Below are 15529 nucleotides of genomic sequence, written 5' to 3'. Positions count from 1 at the left end.
GCTGACATTTAGCCAGATGAACCCTACATGAAGTGCTCTGTGAACATGAATTAGTTTGTTTCATAGCTCCCTCTAAGGAAAGCGGAGGCAATATCTGAATTTGACACAAACCAAATTAATAGTGTGATTAAAATAAAACCATTTGCTGGTTTTGAGTGTGGACTCTGACACATCTAGGGCTTAACTTTCCCATGGACCTACATGGCATTTTTCAAAGAACAACCCTCATTCATTCTTTAATGAGAAATATATCAAGAAATTTGCAATTTGCCGATACAGAACCTGAATAAGAAAAATCCTATTATGATTTACCTGTGTGCTTTATCTAATTGTGAATGCAAATGAGATAGTCTAAGTTGTGAGCATGACTTTCATTACAGCAAGTTCTGCTTGCAAAATAGTTTTAATAACCTTGCGTATGCTTCATAGTGTAATTGAGGCTTTCTAAACTGCATATTGTTAGCAATCTCAGCAAAAAACACCAAACCAGGAGGTTGATTAAATCTGACTCTTAACTTGTTTACATTGGAAAAGCATGCTGGTGTGCACACCTTCACAGTTGCTTATGATGGGAGCATTAGCTTGAGTTGTCAGAGAAAAATGAGAGCAAGTTTGGGTCTGAGCTAATGATGGGAAAACTTAGCAAGAAGTTCTTGTCACTGTACCTTGCACTTGTGCATTTTGAGCAATGGAGCTTTGCAAGCTCCACGAGACGAGCAACACTGCACAGCTTGAGGACTCTGGTGACTTTGCATTATGACATGACTTGGGCAGCATTTCAGCCTTCATCACCTACAGCTCAGCTCCTGTGAATGGTTAACAATTTCCCTTCCCAGTCAGCGTGGTCTCTTCTTACCAGCAACGCTCAACTGCCTTCCTCACATTTCTGTGGTTGCTGTAGATGAGGGATATGTACTGCATGGTGAAATGAGCTATGGGAGGTCATATAGACAGGTCACACTGTTTTTTATGTGATAGCCGGGAGGGAGCTCTCATGTTCTGGTAGGGTCTATTTGCTATGATTTATAGCTGCAATCGTGGCTGATTACAGTGTGTCAGAAGGGTGTATCACTGGAGTTGTTGCAGAGGTGATTACGAGGTGGAACCATGAGGCCCTGGAGCATCTTAACTGCCTCGTATGCCCTCCTGAATGTCCAGTAATAGCTGAAAATAGAGTGGACAGGTGGGAAAAGCTGTTGACAGCCAGGAAAGTTACCGTAATACAAAAGGCCTCAACTTGGCACCAGGCAACCATTTCTGGTTTTGCTAACAATTAAGATTCTATTTCCTCAGAAAAAGCTATTTCTTCAGAAAAAGCTCCATGATGGAAGCCTTATGTTTTATTTGCTGTCTGCTGTCACATCTTGATTTGCCTTGGGACTTGCCCAGACAGGTTTTTTGCACCTATTTTTTCATATAAATTTGAAGAATATCATTAAGTGGGTGCCTTTTCCTGTTGCAGCTGTTTTCAAGCCCTGCAGTGGCTTTCAAGCCTGAAAGGTTCATGAGGGCAACTAAGAAACCCAAGAATCTGAGGGCCTCAGTTCACCACACAAAAATGTTTATCTATCCTAGAAGAGTTTTAGGAGCTCACTAACTGATCAAAGTTAAAAAGCACTGCCATAGTTTAAAGTCAATTTATCAAAATAAGCTATTCTAATATCTCCAGGTTTGTGCGCTGGAATTACATACGCAGGAGTTAATATGTGTAATTGTGCATGTGTGAGGGGGAGAAGAGGTTGGAATAGCCCAAATAAAAGAAAAACACAGATTCTTTGCTCAGTCACTCACAACCTGCCTTTTGCAGTGTCTTTGCATCTAACTCCACTGTGTGTTTGGTTCTGGGAGTAGCTATTAGTTTGGATATGCATCCTGTGGAGCCACTTTGGAGCTAAAGTCAGGATGGTTGCATCCATACAGTACTGCTCCTCCAGGAATTGGATGCATTGAGGAGAATAGCACAGTTGTAACCCCACTGTCCCTGGCAGGGTTTAGCAGCTGGGACTTCGTGGCACAAAAGCAGGGGTTTGCTGTGGCTGGGACCATATTGATGCTGGAGCTGCACAGACCTGTGTGTGTGGTTTATGAATGAGCCTTGTCAGAAGCTTTACACAAATGTCAGCAGTCAAGATTGATAGCTCATGATAATGATGAGGTGATTGGACTAAGACTAAGTTGTATTAAAATGATATGAAAAGTGTATGTAGTGAAGTGTCCTGGACTAGCGTTTGTCAATAAAAAGACATGGACCTATTAGACTGGATCCAGAGGAGGGCCACAAACCTGATCAGAGGGCTGCTATGAAGAAAGGCTGAGAGAGTTGCAGATCTTCAGCCTGGAGGAGGGAAGGTTCCAGGGAGACCTTATCATGGCCTTTCAGTATATAAAAGGGAGCTTATAAGAAAAGTGGAGAGAGACTTTTTACCAGGGCCTGTAGTGACAGGACAAGGGGCAACAGTTTTAAACTGAAAGAGAGTAGATTTAGATTGGAGATAAGGAAAAAAAAATTTACAATTGAGGGTGGTGAGACATTGGAACAGGTTACCTAGAGAAGTTGTGGATGCCCCATCCTTGGAAGTGTTCAAGGCCAGGTTGGATAGAGCTTTGAGCAACCTGGTCTAGTGAAAGATGTCCCTGCCCATGGCAGGGGGGTTGGAACTAGGTGATCTTTGAAGGTCCCTTCCAACCCAAACCGTTCTGTGATTCTATGATTCTGTGGTTCTATGATTCTACAAATAAGTGTTTCAGTCTGTACCTGTGCGTTCATAGGGATTAATCAATTATACAGCATTTTCAGGGTGTTGTGGCAATGCAAGCAGTAACTATTGATTTCTGGAGAACTCTGCTCTAATCTCCCCAGGACCTGTTACAGTTTGAATTTATGCTTGTTTTTGAGGTTTTGGAGTAAGCAGATTACACCACTTCAGAATTTGTTCTGGCTTTCCCCAACAAGAACAAAGTTAATCTCTGAAGTGCTGTGTTTGTAGGCTAAGGTAACTACCTAAGTACAGTTTAAGACATGTCCCACTGCCTGATCAATGTCTCATATTTACACTTCCATTACGGACAGGATTTGACCTGATGGATTCGTTCAGTGTGAGACAGATTTTTGGAATGAAAGAAAATGGAATTCAGAGTGCTTATGTACGACTTGGAAGCTTCCCTGTTGTTCAGAAAACTGAGTGAGTAACCTGTTTTTTCACTTTATTTTTGTCTGAGCCTCTGCTTTACATTATTTGGTTCCTCTGGGTTAAACTTGTAGTAGTTACCTAGTACCTACACATATATTGCTGCTTTGATCAGCTCTTTCAGTTCTGCTGGCACAGATTTAAGACAACGTGGTTGGGAGCCTCCACACCAACTACAGGCTCCATCCTGGTGGAGTATGAGTTGGGTTTGGTGTATCTCAGTGGTTGTGAGGAGCAGTATCAAGAAATTCACAAAAGAACTTAGGGCTTAATAAACAGCTTCTAAAAGGAGTATTTGGTAGCACTCCCATTGAAATATATACTCACTAATCACAAGAGACCAGTTCCTAGTAGATGTTATCAGTTAGCTAATATGGGTTTTGGCCTCATAAAAGAATGAACAATTTTTAATCCTGTGTCAACATGGATTCAGTCCTTGGGGCCTTTTGTGACCTAAGGCTGCCAGTTGTGTCGTAGTCTATCAGAACGGTTTCTCTTTGGGTTGTCACTTGAGTCCTGCTAGCATTAGCCTTGAAAAAGTGAGTGCATAATTTCACTGAGTAACCATGAGCCATAGATTGAATTGTCATCATTAACATTTTTGCAGTACATTTCTCTGTGCTGGTTTGAACTTCAGCTTAAAAAATCGATAGTAATTCTTTTCCTTCTTATGGATGAGGGCTGTTATTTTTTATTCTGTTTTAGCTCTTTTACTCAGTTCAAAGCTTTACTTTGAGATGTCCTGTGACTTACCGTTGCTTAATTTCACAATATTTTTTTCATCCTGGAGCCAGCCTGGATTGATTTACCCTTCTCCCCTCCCCCTCTTTTTCCATATAAACAAACAGTCTTTTTAAAAAAAAAAATTATACTGAAAGGAAAGCTGTTTTCTCTAAAGTCCATAAATGAGGTTAAGCTTCAGGGTGAGTAAATTCATGATCTGGGAGAATGCCAGCTGACTAAAGACATCTTGGTCTTGTTACGTGGTATATACAAAACTGGTGGTAGTGGGGAGGGGAATAAACCTATTATTTTGTTTGGCTCACAGCAGTCTCTGTGTAGAATATCTGCTTGCTGCGGCATGTAACAGGTAGTGGTACTGGGCTTTATCACTGTAAAGCCACCAAGACTACTTGGAAAGAAGTGCTTGAAGTGAAGAAGTCCAGTTTGCACTTGGGAAATCCGGGGAACGATGACCTACAGAATCTGACCTCCGGGTGATATTATGACAAATAGGACTAGTGCAATCTTTGGGCGTATAAGCAGGAACTGTCAAGTATGAGCTGACTATCTCCATATCAGGCAACTCAGTCACCACTGCTGGGATGCTACGTCCAGTCCTTGTTTCCATAATTCAGTAGACAGAAATGGAGTGAATGAAAGTTTAAAGAACTGTGAAGCAGGTCTAATAGTGAGAAATACAAGAAGTACAGTGTAGTCATGTAAAATTAAGAAGCAGTTAACAACTGAGGTGATCCCTCTCTATAAGTACCTCTGGGAAAGCAAAGTTTGGTAGAGGGTCTTTGGTGCTAAAGATAGTGTTAGACTGAAAGTCAGTGACTACCTGTTAATGACATCAAAAACCAGCATGGAAGAAGAAAGGCACACTTTTAACAATGAACATAATTAACCATTGGAACAAGTTAGCACAGATTACAGAGAGTTGTCCATTTGCATTCCTTTTTCAAATTAAGGGCTGAAGTACTTTGTTGTTGTTGTTTCTGTTGTTTTCCGAGAAAGACTGAGGGAGCGAAGCCAGACCAACCAGTTATGATGACTTTCTGTAGGCTCAGATTGCACCCATTTATTTGTTGTTGTTTTTAAAATAAGTAGATATAAAACACCATCAACGGTGTCTGCATACTTGGTTCATTTTAGCCTTTGGATGTCAGGATTCTGAGATGGTGCATATAGGGTCATTGCGCACAGAAAATGAAATCTTGTAAAGCTGCACAAAACTGATAACTGGAATAATAAACAAAACAAAAACATCTGTCCTGTCTTGCAGATAACCTCAAGCAATGTTTAGCAACTGATAGCAACATCTCATAATTAGATACAAAATCATTAACTGAGTAATATATGTAATTCACTTTATTATCTACTTAAAGGATTTGAATCCTTTTATATAAGCAGTAGTACTTTTACAAAGCACCAGCTTAGCTGCCTGGGAAATGTGCCTATTCATCTTCCGATCTGGAACCTACAACTATGAACTTTCTTCCTCTTTGTGGTGAGGCATCCTGTGATGGTTCTATGAGCAGGGAGACACAACAGCCAGGAACTCGGCTGTGGTCAATGTCCTGGTCACTGAGGGACTTACAGGTCTCTAGCAGGTCTTACAGGTCTTTATTCTGAGGGCTGGTCCATAAATCTGGCTGGTGCTTCTCCCCGCTCCTCAGGTAACTGGTGCTGTGTCACGACCCAGGCTGGACAGACCAGGGAGTCATGTTGAATTCGGAGTTCCCTCTGGCTAAATTAAGGTGAAATGACACCAAACTATCAGTTAAAGATTTTATTCATGGCAGAAGCAAACTGAACTTGGGAGGAATAACAGTAGGTGGCAGGGTTTCTCACAACAGGAATTGTCATGAGACTACTTCTGTAAACCGTGTAACCTGTGGTAACCATATACATCAATTCAGGGAACGAGGAGAACCCTCCCTATTGGGTCAGGAGGTTCAGAGCAGACCCCCTTGCTTTCTAGACTCCTCCTCAGAGAAGAGCTTAGGGGCAGCTGGATCCACTCCTAGTCCCAGACTTGGTAGAGGTTTTATGTCTTAAAAGGTTGAGGTGTAGGGGTTATGGAAAAGTTAAGAGAGAACAAGACAAAGAGAGAAAAACGGAAGGAGAAAGATATCACCGGTCCTGGGTCCAGTGTCACTCCAGTCAGTAGTCCAGGTCCAGTAGTCCAGACCCAACTGAGGGGTCCAGTTCCAGTGGGCACGCACCTGGGGCTTCAGTTCGCACCCTTTTATGGTCCTTGCCCCTCCTTCCGTGGGCACTTGAAATTATTAGGCTCATTAGGTGTCATGAGCAGTTTGTGAGGCTTTGGGAAACAGGTTGGTGGGCTTGGGGGGGTTGTCTGGGGAGTAATTTCCCCCTCCCTGCAAACGTGACCACTGTTTGATCTTTGGTCATCCAGGGCGAGCTGCCCGGCTCAGTTTATCAGACCAGTTTGCTGCGCACCCTCCAGCACTCCCTCCCAGTCCTGTTGCTGATGTCTGTGCTGGAGGGTGCTCAGCGGCTGCTTTTCACCTGTGGTTCCTTGCTGGGCAGGGTTCATGTATGCAGAGTTCATCTTTGAGCAGAACTTGCCCCACCGCAGTGTTTGAGACATTAACTCTTACAGTCTCTCACAGGCTGTCGTACTGTTTGCTCATGGCTCCTCAGTGGATGTTCTGGCCAAAGCCGTGCCCCAGATTTCTGGTTTTGGGTACTCAGTCTTGTTTCTCATTACTGTACTCTTGGCTAATACCAAGCTTTTGGCTCACTATCTTGTTCTGCCCTTCCATCTATTTCTCCAAGTCCTGACTCCAGAGCCTTCGTCGTGGCCATGTCCATCCCTCAATTTTCTCTTGCCTGGTCGGGTTCCAGCCTGGCTTGGTCCTCAGCGGTCACCTCACAGAACTTCCTGATGCTTGGCCTAGCTGCTAGTCATGATCTGTTTGCTCTTTATGTAGGTACAGCGATGTCTTCCCCAATTTCTGAGTCTTGGGTTGTTTTGGGCATGTATACCTTGGCAGTTTTGTCTGGGGACTCTGTCTGCTGACATCAACTTTGACTTCAGTTACCTGCCTTGGATTTCTCCTTGAGCTCTTGCCCTGGTCTCATCATTTGTTCTCCTCCACAGAGAAGAAAATTCTACACAAAGCTACCAAAACCTCCTACACTAAACATGAAACCTGCTTCCTTGTTCGTTACTCCTTCTCAAACATATATTTTGTATGAGGAACAGCAGAGACAGCTAGGATTCTTCAGCTTGGAGAAGAAAAGGATTGGGAGGGGTGGATCTTATCCATGTGTATAAGTACCTGATGGGGAGGAAGCAAAGATGGAGTCAGAATCTTCTCAGTGGTATGCATTGACAGGACAAGAAGCAATGGGAACAAATTAAAATCATGAAATTCAATCTGAACACAAGAAAAACCTTCTTTAGACTAGATGATCTCAGGAGGTCCCTTCCACCCTCAGCAGTTCTGGGATTTGTAATTCAGTGCTGCACCCTCTCCCACTCTCTCCCAGTCCTGTCTTTCCCTTCCCACTCTCGTCCCCCATACTGGAGGCAGTTGTTAAGCCTGGTCTGCGACCTGTCCCAAAATTTCCCATGGTGCTGGAGTTGGAAAAAGACCAAGATATTGTGCTGAAGTCAGGGATGAGACACACGACTCCTTGCTCTAAGAAAGCGGTGAGAACAGACTCCCACCTGAAGGATCTTGCTGTGGCCCGTATCTGATCTCATGACCTCTATTACCAGACAAGTGCTTGTCATCTAGAAGAATAAACGTGTCCGTCCAAATCTGCTGTGAAGTTAGTAGGAATATGTCTAGTAGGAGCACACCTGAGGAGTTCTTTGTAGGCTGCTTCTTTACTAGTTGATGAAACCAGGTGAATTCATGGGCCCCAGCACTAGACCCATATCATTTATGCTCTTCACCTCTTTATGTGCTCGTGTCAAGTTTGTTTTGGCTGATGTCAAGCAGTGTTATCCCAGACAATGCCTGGGCCTGGTGTGGAGGACGGAGCATGCCAGAGGCTGCTCCCCAAAGGCAGTTTGGATACAATCATTCCCTTCGGGAAAGCAGCATTCGTCTGAACTGCACTCATCGCTAGAGAATGGACCCTGACCATTATTTACTAGTGTGGATATAGACATTGAGTCTGCTACTTCTAACAAAGGAGACTAAGCATGAGTGAGATGGAATGACTGAAGGCTTTTTTTGGTCTTTTGGAGTGTAAAGGACTGAGGGGAGAGCTGATAAACATACAAAAGGCTGCAGCAAAGAGAGGAGAACAAGTTGCTCGTGTGGTTTCTTGTGGAAAAAAAGTTGTTTCAGGAAGATTAAGCTATAGCAAGTGAGATTCAGGGTAGACTTTTTTTGCAGCCTGTAGGATAGTGAAACACAGAAAGAAATTACCTAGAGAGGTTGTATCTATTCCATCACCCAGGTTTCTGAAGTAGAGGCCAAAAAAATGTCTGTCAAGGATGTACGGGTGGAGGTGATTCTGTGTTGTGACAATCCTTCCATAGCCTTTTCTTTCCCTTTCTTCTTTTTTTTCCTTTTCTTTTTTTTTCTGTCAGTCTAAGAGCCTCTGGCGATATGACACATATGGAAATGAACTGGCTTTCTCCAACCTTGTTTCACAGAACTTAGTGAGTTACATTTCATATTAATGTTTTTTAGCTGTTGTGAAAGTGGTCAAATTTCCCAAATAGATTAATTATGCTCTTCCTCACCAAATGCAGACACCCTATTAATTGTTGTTGCATTCAGTGTCTGAAATGAGAACTGATAATCTTATTTTTCTCCATTTTGTTATTATTATAGATGTAGGATCTCATGCTGAGATCATCACAGATGTAGGCTCTCAGGCCAAACAAAAGCTTATAAGAAGGAGGCTATATATTGAAAATGGGCAATGGCTAAAAGAGTCTTCTGCCTGCTTATTATCATTTTTCCTTGGTAGAAGTTGTGAATCACCTGACCTTGTAGCTGGGTTAATTAACTCTTAGACTAACCTGCAGCACTGGGGGATTCTCTTGTCTTGGAGTTTTATAAGGGCCTCTTCTGCAATCTATCCTGTTGTCAGAATTATAGACCAAGGAGCTGGCAGAGTGCTCCCTGTAGGTACCAGGCAGCCAGCAAAGCTCCATAATATGGATCATCAGTTCAATTCAGCCTTGGGTGAAAGAAGGAAATAAAACATTTCTGGGGACAGCAATTCCTGCCCTTGGATTCCTAAGTAAAGCTAAGCTTCTAGATGGAGATCACTTTTTAGTGAGGAAATAAATGAAAACTCATAAACAAAGTTTTTGTTATTTATGCAGTAATGCATCTCTGTAAAAGATGCAGGGACCAAGGACTTTAGAAACAGCTTTTATCATCTCTTCAGAGCAACGAGAGTGTCTTTAGGTTTGCTTTTGGCAGGAAACCTTTCTCTGTTGGGAACTTGCAGCCAGTTCTTTGGCACCTTTAAAAATCAGTTGAGGGTGACAGGTAATAGGTCATTATAGATTTCTATCAGTTTAAATCTACCTGATGGGCCATTTGTCAGCCTCTGTGTGATGAGATTTGGCCAGACTCACAAGGATATTTAGTACCTAACTCCCAGTTATTTCTGTGGGCATTAAGCATCTGAAAACCCTTTTTGAATTTAAGCTCGCATAGTGATATTCCTGTTCTCTGCTCAGAGGTATTCAGAAAGACTCTCTTAGCATAGAGGCCAGCAGATGGCTCTTACAGATCTGGTTGTATTTTGTCAGGCCGAAGGCTCAATGTGGTATCTTGGGGGATTAATTTCAACCACATGCTCCTATACCTCCCTGCTCAACAAAGCAGTGATGCCACAGTTACAGCCACTGCCTTTAATTTGTACTTGGAAACAAGCACACCTGCGAATGCAGAGTTGAAAAACCATTAGGGAAAGGCAGCATTGAAAGCATGTGTCCTGCTGCTGTTGATGTGACGATAGCAAACGTACTATGGATCAGCGAGAGAGCAAAGCACCCCCGGAGCTGTAACTCTGCTACCTCGTGCCACCACTGAATTAAATAAGAAACCATTTTTCTACTTGCTTTTCATTCAGTAGGAGTTTGGAGCTGGTGGTGGGCTGTAGCTAGGAGAGTAGTCAATAGGGCTGTCTGTGCCCAAAATGTGACTCAGAATCTTAAAGGGCAGGGAAATCGTTAAACCCAGTTGTGATGGTGAAGATAGGTGGTGAGAAGTGAGTGAAGCTAAATGCACTAGGCACGTATGCTGAAATTACAGAGTTTGGGGAGCTGAGCCACTGGGAAATGCCCCCACTGGCAACACTCTCGTGTAGAAACGTCCGTGGTTTTTGTTCAAGAGGATGAAGCGGTGAGCAATGCCCTTTCAACTATCAACGTTGCCACCTTGCTGAAGTTTCTTGAAGGGGTGGAGGAAAACAGCCCAAACGGTCAGTGAAGTTAAAAGCTGAGGCATGCATCTTCTTCTTTAACAAACTGGGACACAATGAGCGTGCAAAGCCATTTTGATAGGAAATTTGCACTAAGGCATGTCAGTGGTGAAGGAGACCTGGCGGGGTGCCCTGTTGGGAGGGGTGATGTGACTGATCTGACTCTCTCTTGCCAAAAATTCTGTTGCCTTTCCTGGTGGCTTTCAGTGCCTTAGTCATGCCAGTTGTATTCTCCGTGGCAACTCTGCCACAAGAGCGACAACTGACACACTTCTTGTTTTGTCATGAAAGGAGGGAGCGTCTGGCTATTTTGTGTGCCATGGGAGAGATGGGTGCTGATGTGAGGTGGATCTGTGGCTAGGGAGGGCTAGTTGTGAATAGCTAGTCCCAAGAAGTGAGACAGCCTTGTCTGCTCTCCTAGGGGAAGGATTTTGTAAAGGAGCTAGTGGGAGCCTGGTTCAGTTTTCTCTTGTGTTGGAAGACTTCAGAGAGTGCCCGTGTCCCTGGTGGGAAGACCAGATTATAATGGTGCATAGCCTGCATGGGCATTTTATACAGTAAAAGCCACAGTAGTGGATGAAACCACGGTGTTCTGAATTTTTAACTAGGCTAAAAATATAGGAAATTCAAAGCACAGATTAACAGGTGACTGAATGTTTTGGCATTAGGAAAGTCTGACTTTCAACCTTTGCTGTAATTGCAAAACAAAGTGTTTTGGAAATCCTGAGGATTTTTTGCTTTAAACACCATTAAAAGCCTCTAGTTTTGTGTGCCTTTGCCTGTGCCAGTTTCTGCATAGTGACGGACTATGTCAAGTATTCCTTAGGAGAATCTGTCTTCATTGTTTTGCTCTTCATTAATTGCTGCCGTTGTGTTTTGTTTCCTAATGGGTGCTTATGCCTGACTGCTCAGATGTCCGGAAGCAAAGACATGATATTTAGGAAGGGTCTATTTAGGAATGATCAGAGGAGCAGGCTGGCTTGGGCATGGGGAACAATGAAGTTAACTGGGACTCTTCAGCTGGGAAAAGAGATGGCTTAAAGGCATTATAAGCAAAGTTTGCGAAATCATGAATGGCATAAAAAATAGAAAAAGAATAGGTTCATTGTGTTGTGCCTTATAAGAACTGAGCTAGGTCCTAAACAAACAAGAGGAGGCTCATTATACAGTGGGTAGCAGAGCTGTGTGATTCCTTGCCAAAGGATGTTGTGAATGTAGTAAGTTTACCTGAGTTCAAGGGGAGACTGGATAAGTCCATACAAGATAAATCCGTAAAAAGTTAATAATATAGAAATTTCAGTTGTCTCTGAGTTTGACCCCTGTATCCCAAAGAGCTGGAGGTAGGGAGGATATATTTGTGCTGTTCATTCTCGTTCTTAGGCATCCAGTAATGGCTAGTGACCAGAAAATAGTGATACTGGGTTAGTTATCCCTTCTGTCCAGCCCTGCATGCTCAGTTTATGGTATGTATCTTATGTTGGGGCTGAGTCAAACAGTGCTGGTTTTGGTTACTACAGATTTATGCATGGATCACGGTGTCACACTGAGTAAATTTCCGCCTAATGTGTTTGCAGTGTTTGATTTGAGAAGGCTCTTCTGTTCTCACAGGCCATTAGCCAAGGAACATTGCCTCGGACAGCCATGAGGTGTAGTCCCTGTTTTGGGGCAAATATGACAATATTTGTTGCTATAACTTGTTACATTTATAGGGGATTTCAGGTGAGCCTGCCCATTCTCAGATGTCACAGGTCTCCAGTGCATCTGGAGAAGAACAGAATGCTTTACAGATTGCATGAACTGAAGCATCAAGTGAAAAACAACTGTTTTGACATGATGGATACTAGACTGCAGATTTTCACTGTTTCTTATTTACTTTGAGAGCTTCACCATTGCAATGAAAAAGGGCTCCTCAAGGACAGAAACACCTGGAGGGCACAAGCTCACCTTCATCTCTCTGCAGGCTGACAAATACAGCAGATTTTGAAGGAACTATATGATGCTTTTGGGAAGCACTGCTGGGACATGCAGAGAGTTTTAGCAGTTCTGCTCTTCATTGCTGAGCCTGATACATTGCTCTCTTTTCCCCTCCCCATGCCAGGGATGTATTTCCACAAGGTCTCCCTGATGAATACGCCTTTGTAACTACCTTCAAATTCCGGAAGGCTTCCAGGAAAGAAGACTGGTATATTTGGCAGATTATTGACAAGTACGGCATTCCACAGGTACGAGGCTCTTTGCAGCCAGCAAGAAGAGCCTTGTTTCCCTTTTGTGGCACAAACCAGCTTTCTTGCCCTAACCTCCCACTCCTTTTTCCTTGTGGACTTGTAAAAATCCCTTTACCTGTCTTTCAGTTCGTTTTGCTGAAAATCCTTTACCTTTAATTCAAACCCTGAAGGAAGGTTTGCATAGACCTTGATTGTTGTTAGCGTGCAGGTGGATGTGTTAGTTGGAAAGGGGGAGAAAAATATGCCATCCTTGCTCTTGAAACCACTTTTGGGTTTTTGGTTGTTTTATTCGGGTAGTCCTGTTTAGGGAAAATATTTTGCCTGTTTGGAAAAAGCTTGCCACAATGAGCTACTACAGAGCAGTGAGCTATGTCAAGTTTTTGCACAGATTTCTAGATATCATGCAAAGGCATTATGGGTTCCCTACTTAGGATGTGGATGTAACACCTATTATTGCTCCACAACCCTGAGTCCTAGCTGCTGCAGAATTTTTGTGAAGTACTCTGAGGTTCTCGGAAGAAAAATACCATAAGAGTGTAATAAAGGGCTGTCTGTTCCTATGTAGCATGTTCTTAGCAGCATGCTAGTTTAGGGGTTCGAGTGTGCTTGAGGAGGAGGTAGTTTGGATGGGCTGTATGGTTTTCTGCTCAGTACCAACACGGTGCTGATGGCATTACCCATGACTCTAAACTGGGCTGTTGGCGTGGGCTCACGTAGCCATGTAATGCAGTATTGCTGCTTTGGAACCAGTATTCAAAAGGATTTGGGGAACTCACAATGAAGGATAGGTGCAGTCTGAGGACTTAGCTAACTGAGTTTCAGACAATGGTAAAAGGTTTATATGGAAATTATTATCAGCTCCACTTTGTTAAATGAAACATGATTTACTGCGCTACATGCATTCCTAATTCCTGCAGAGTGAGAATGTGTGTTTCACTCAGTATTTCTTGGAGACAGCTAAAAACTTGAACTGCTTAGGTGTGGAGAGAAAAAAGCACTCGATAATCTCAGTAATACTTTCAAAAGTGCCTTAAATTGTGGTGCCAGAGGTGCCTCAGAGCCTCATGAGATTTGTTTCATGTAAAGTCAGTAGTGGTTTGGTCACCACATTGCAGACCTGCATAGCTTACGGACTTCAGACACGTCTGAGCTAATGCTGATCTGAGCTGGTGTTTCCAGCCAGCACGGTGCTCAGCTGCATGGAGATGTTGGGTCAGTTCTGGAGTCAGCCTACCCTGGGCTGCTTACATCAGACACGGCTCAGCCCTGATGTGGCCAAACTCTTTCCAGCTCTGCAGCTTGTGGATGCATCATTTGTTACCCTGGCTCTGTGCTTTGCTCTGTTCCCTGCTGCTTGCTTGTAACTAACTGCCTGACTTTGGTAAAAGAAGAATCAATTTGTAAATGAAGTAAAAGTATAATGTCTGCAAAAGCCTATTTTTGCCTGCTCCATAGCTTGCAACACAGTGGGGGGGGTGTAGCTGTAGTTTTCTGTTCAAAGCATCTGAAATAAAGCGTAGGCAGTGCTACAGCTCACCAGACTGGTTACATACCAGGCAATGAGGCATTCGTCCATGCCCCATGGGATGGTTGGGGACATGTGATGGGACTAAAGAGCACAGAGCCTGCTGGGAAGTAGTGGAGGAGTGCACAGGAGAGAGGGATCTAAAACAGGTTCAGCTTTGTCTGTCTGCCTTTGGGGAGATGCCCCTGATGTGCTACCACCCAACCGTTCCCAAGCATTGCCTGGGAGGCATCAAGGTGGCATGTGCTGAAACCATGTCAAGGATTGTACTGACAAGAGAAGGCTTTAAGTGGTCATGGGTCTGCACCCAAGCCTGTGCCCTGCTCCGTCTTATTTACTAGAACAGATGTAGGCTCCCTGTCCATATCTCCCTCAAAAGTCTGTTGTCTGCTGTTGCTTGGGCTTCTCACCACATGCTGTACCATCCCTCACTTTGGGGTGTCAGTTGTGATGGAAAGGAATCAGGAGAAGGAGAAGGCTTTGTACTTTCTTAGCAAAATCACTTCTGTCTGCTTGCAGGTCTCGATCCGACTGGACGGAGAGAACAAAGCTGTAGAGTACAATGCCATTGGGCTCACCAAGGATGCTGTGAGAGTGGTCTTCCGAAATGCACGAGTCGGTGATCTTTTTGACCGCAGCTGGCACAAAATCGCCCTCAGCATTCAGTCAAAGGCTGTCTCACTTTACATAGACTGCAGACTGGTGCAGATGTTGCCTATTGAAGACAGGGAAAATATTGACATTCAAGGAAAGACTGTGATTGGCAAACGCTTGTATGATAGTGTCCCCATTGATGTAAGTACTGCGTGTGCCGATTGGAGCTGGGGTAATGTTCAGCATTGGGTTTGCAGCATGTGAATGGGGTTTTGGGGATTATGTTGTAATTGACCTTTTTCCTGAAGCAGCATCACTGAAATGTTACCTGTGTTACATAGCTGAGACAGATTGGCATCTCATCATGTACAAGATTTGCTGTCTTTTTATGTGAGACTGTCAATATCTCCGTAATAGGGATTAAAAATGAGAAATCTATTTCATCCTTCTGCCTAGTTCCAGAATGTGCAGTAGTTAAAATCAGAGACAAAATCATTCAGAAATACCGTCAACTACACACACAAAGGTCTTTTGCTGTCTGATCTTGGCACTATGAATGTTTCCACCTGTGATAGGAAGAGATGGGGAAAAAAAGAAAGCTCGTTAACTCAGCAGAGTCATGATATATTCTCAGTTCCTCAGAAAAGATACCTGATCCTAAATTACTCTTGCTCCAATTGAATTGAAGTTGAGACCTGCGGGTTGGACTTGATTGTCCAGTAGCAGTGTTAACCTGGTATAACTTATGCATGATTGTTTGGTGTTTTGAGAGTTGTGAAATCTTTCTTAGCTGTGCAGAACGGATGGAATGTGCATATTAAATGTGCTAACAGCATTTC

General features: G+C 43.4%; 1 protein-coding gene across 6 annotated transcripts in view; it reads left to right on the top strand.

The window, feature by feature from the left end:
* The window catches only part of COL22A1 (collagen type XXII alpha 1 chain), a 263481-nt gene that overhangs the window by 111816 nt on the left and 136136 nt on the right, over positions 1-15529 (top strand). For all 6 annotated transcript variants that reach the window (XM_049819464.1, XM_049819483.1, XM_049819493.1 and 3 more), the window contains 3 exons: positions 3071-3182; positions 12445-12568; positions 14616-14891. In XM_049819464.1, coding sequence (XP_049675421.1) covers positions 3071-3182; positions 12445-12568; positions 14616-14891 — 512 coding nt within the window. The remainder of the gene's footprint in view (positions 1-3070; positions 3183-12444; positions 12569-14615; positions 14892-15529) is intronic.

This window comes from Accipiter gentilis, chromosome 2 (genome assembly GCF_929443795.1).
Source record: "Accipiter gentilis chromosome 2, bAccGen1.1, whole genome shotgun sequence".
NCBI classification, from domain to species: Eukaryota; Metazoa; Chordata; class Aves; order Accipitriformes; family Accipitridae; genus Astur; species Astur gentilis.
The sequence above is the reverse complement of the archived record's forward strand: the minus strand, read 5'-3'. Positions and strand labels throughout refer to the sequence as shown.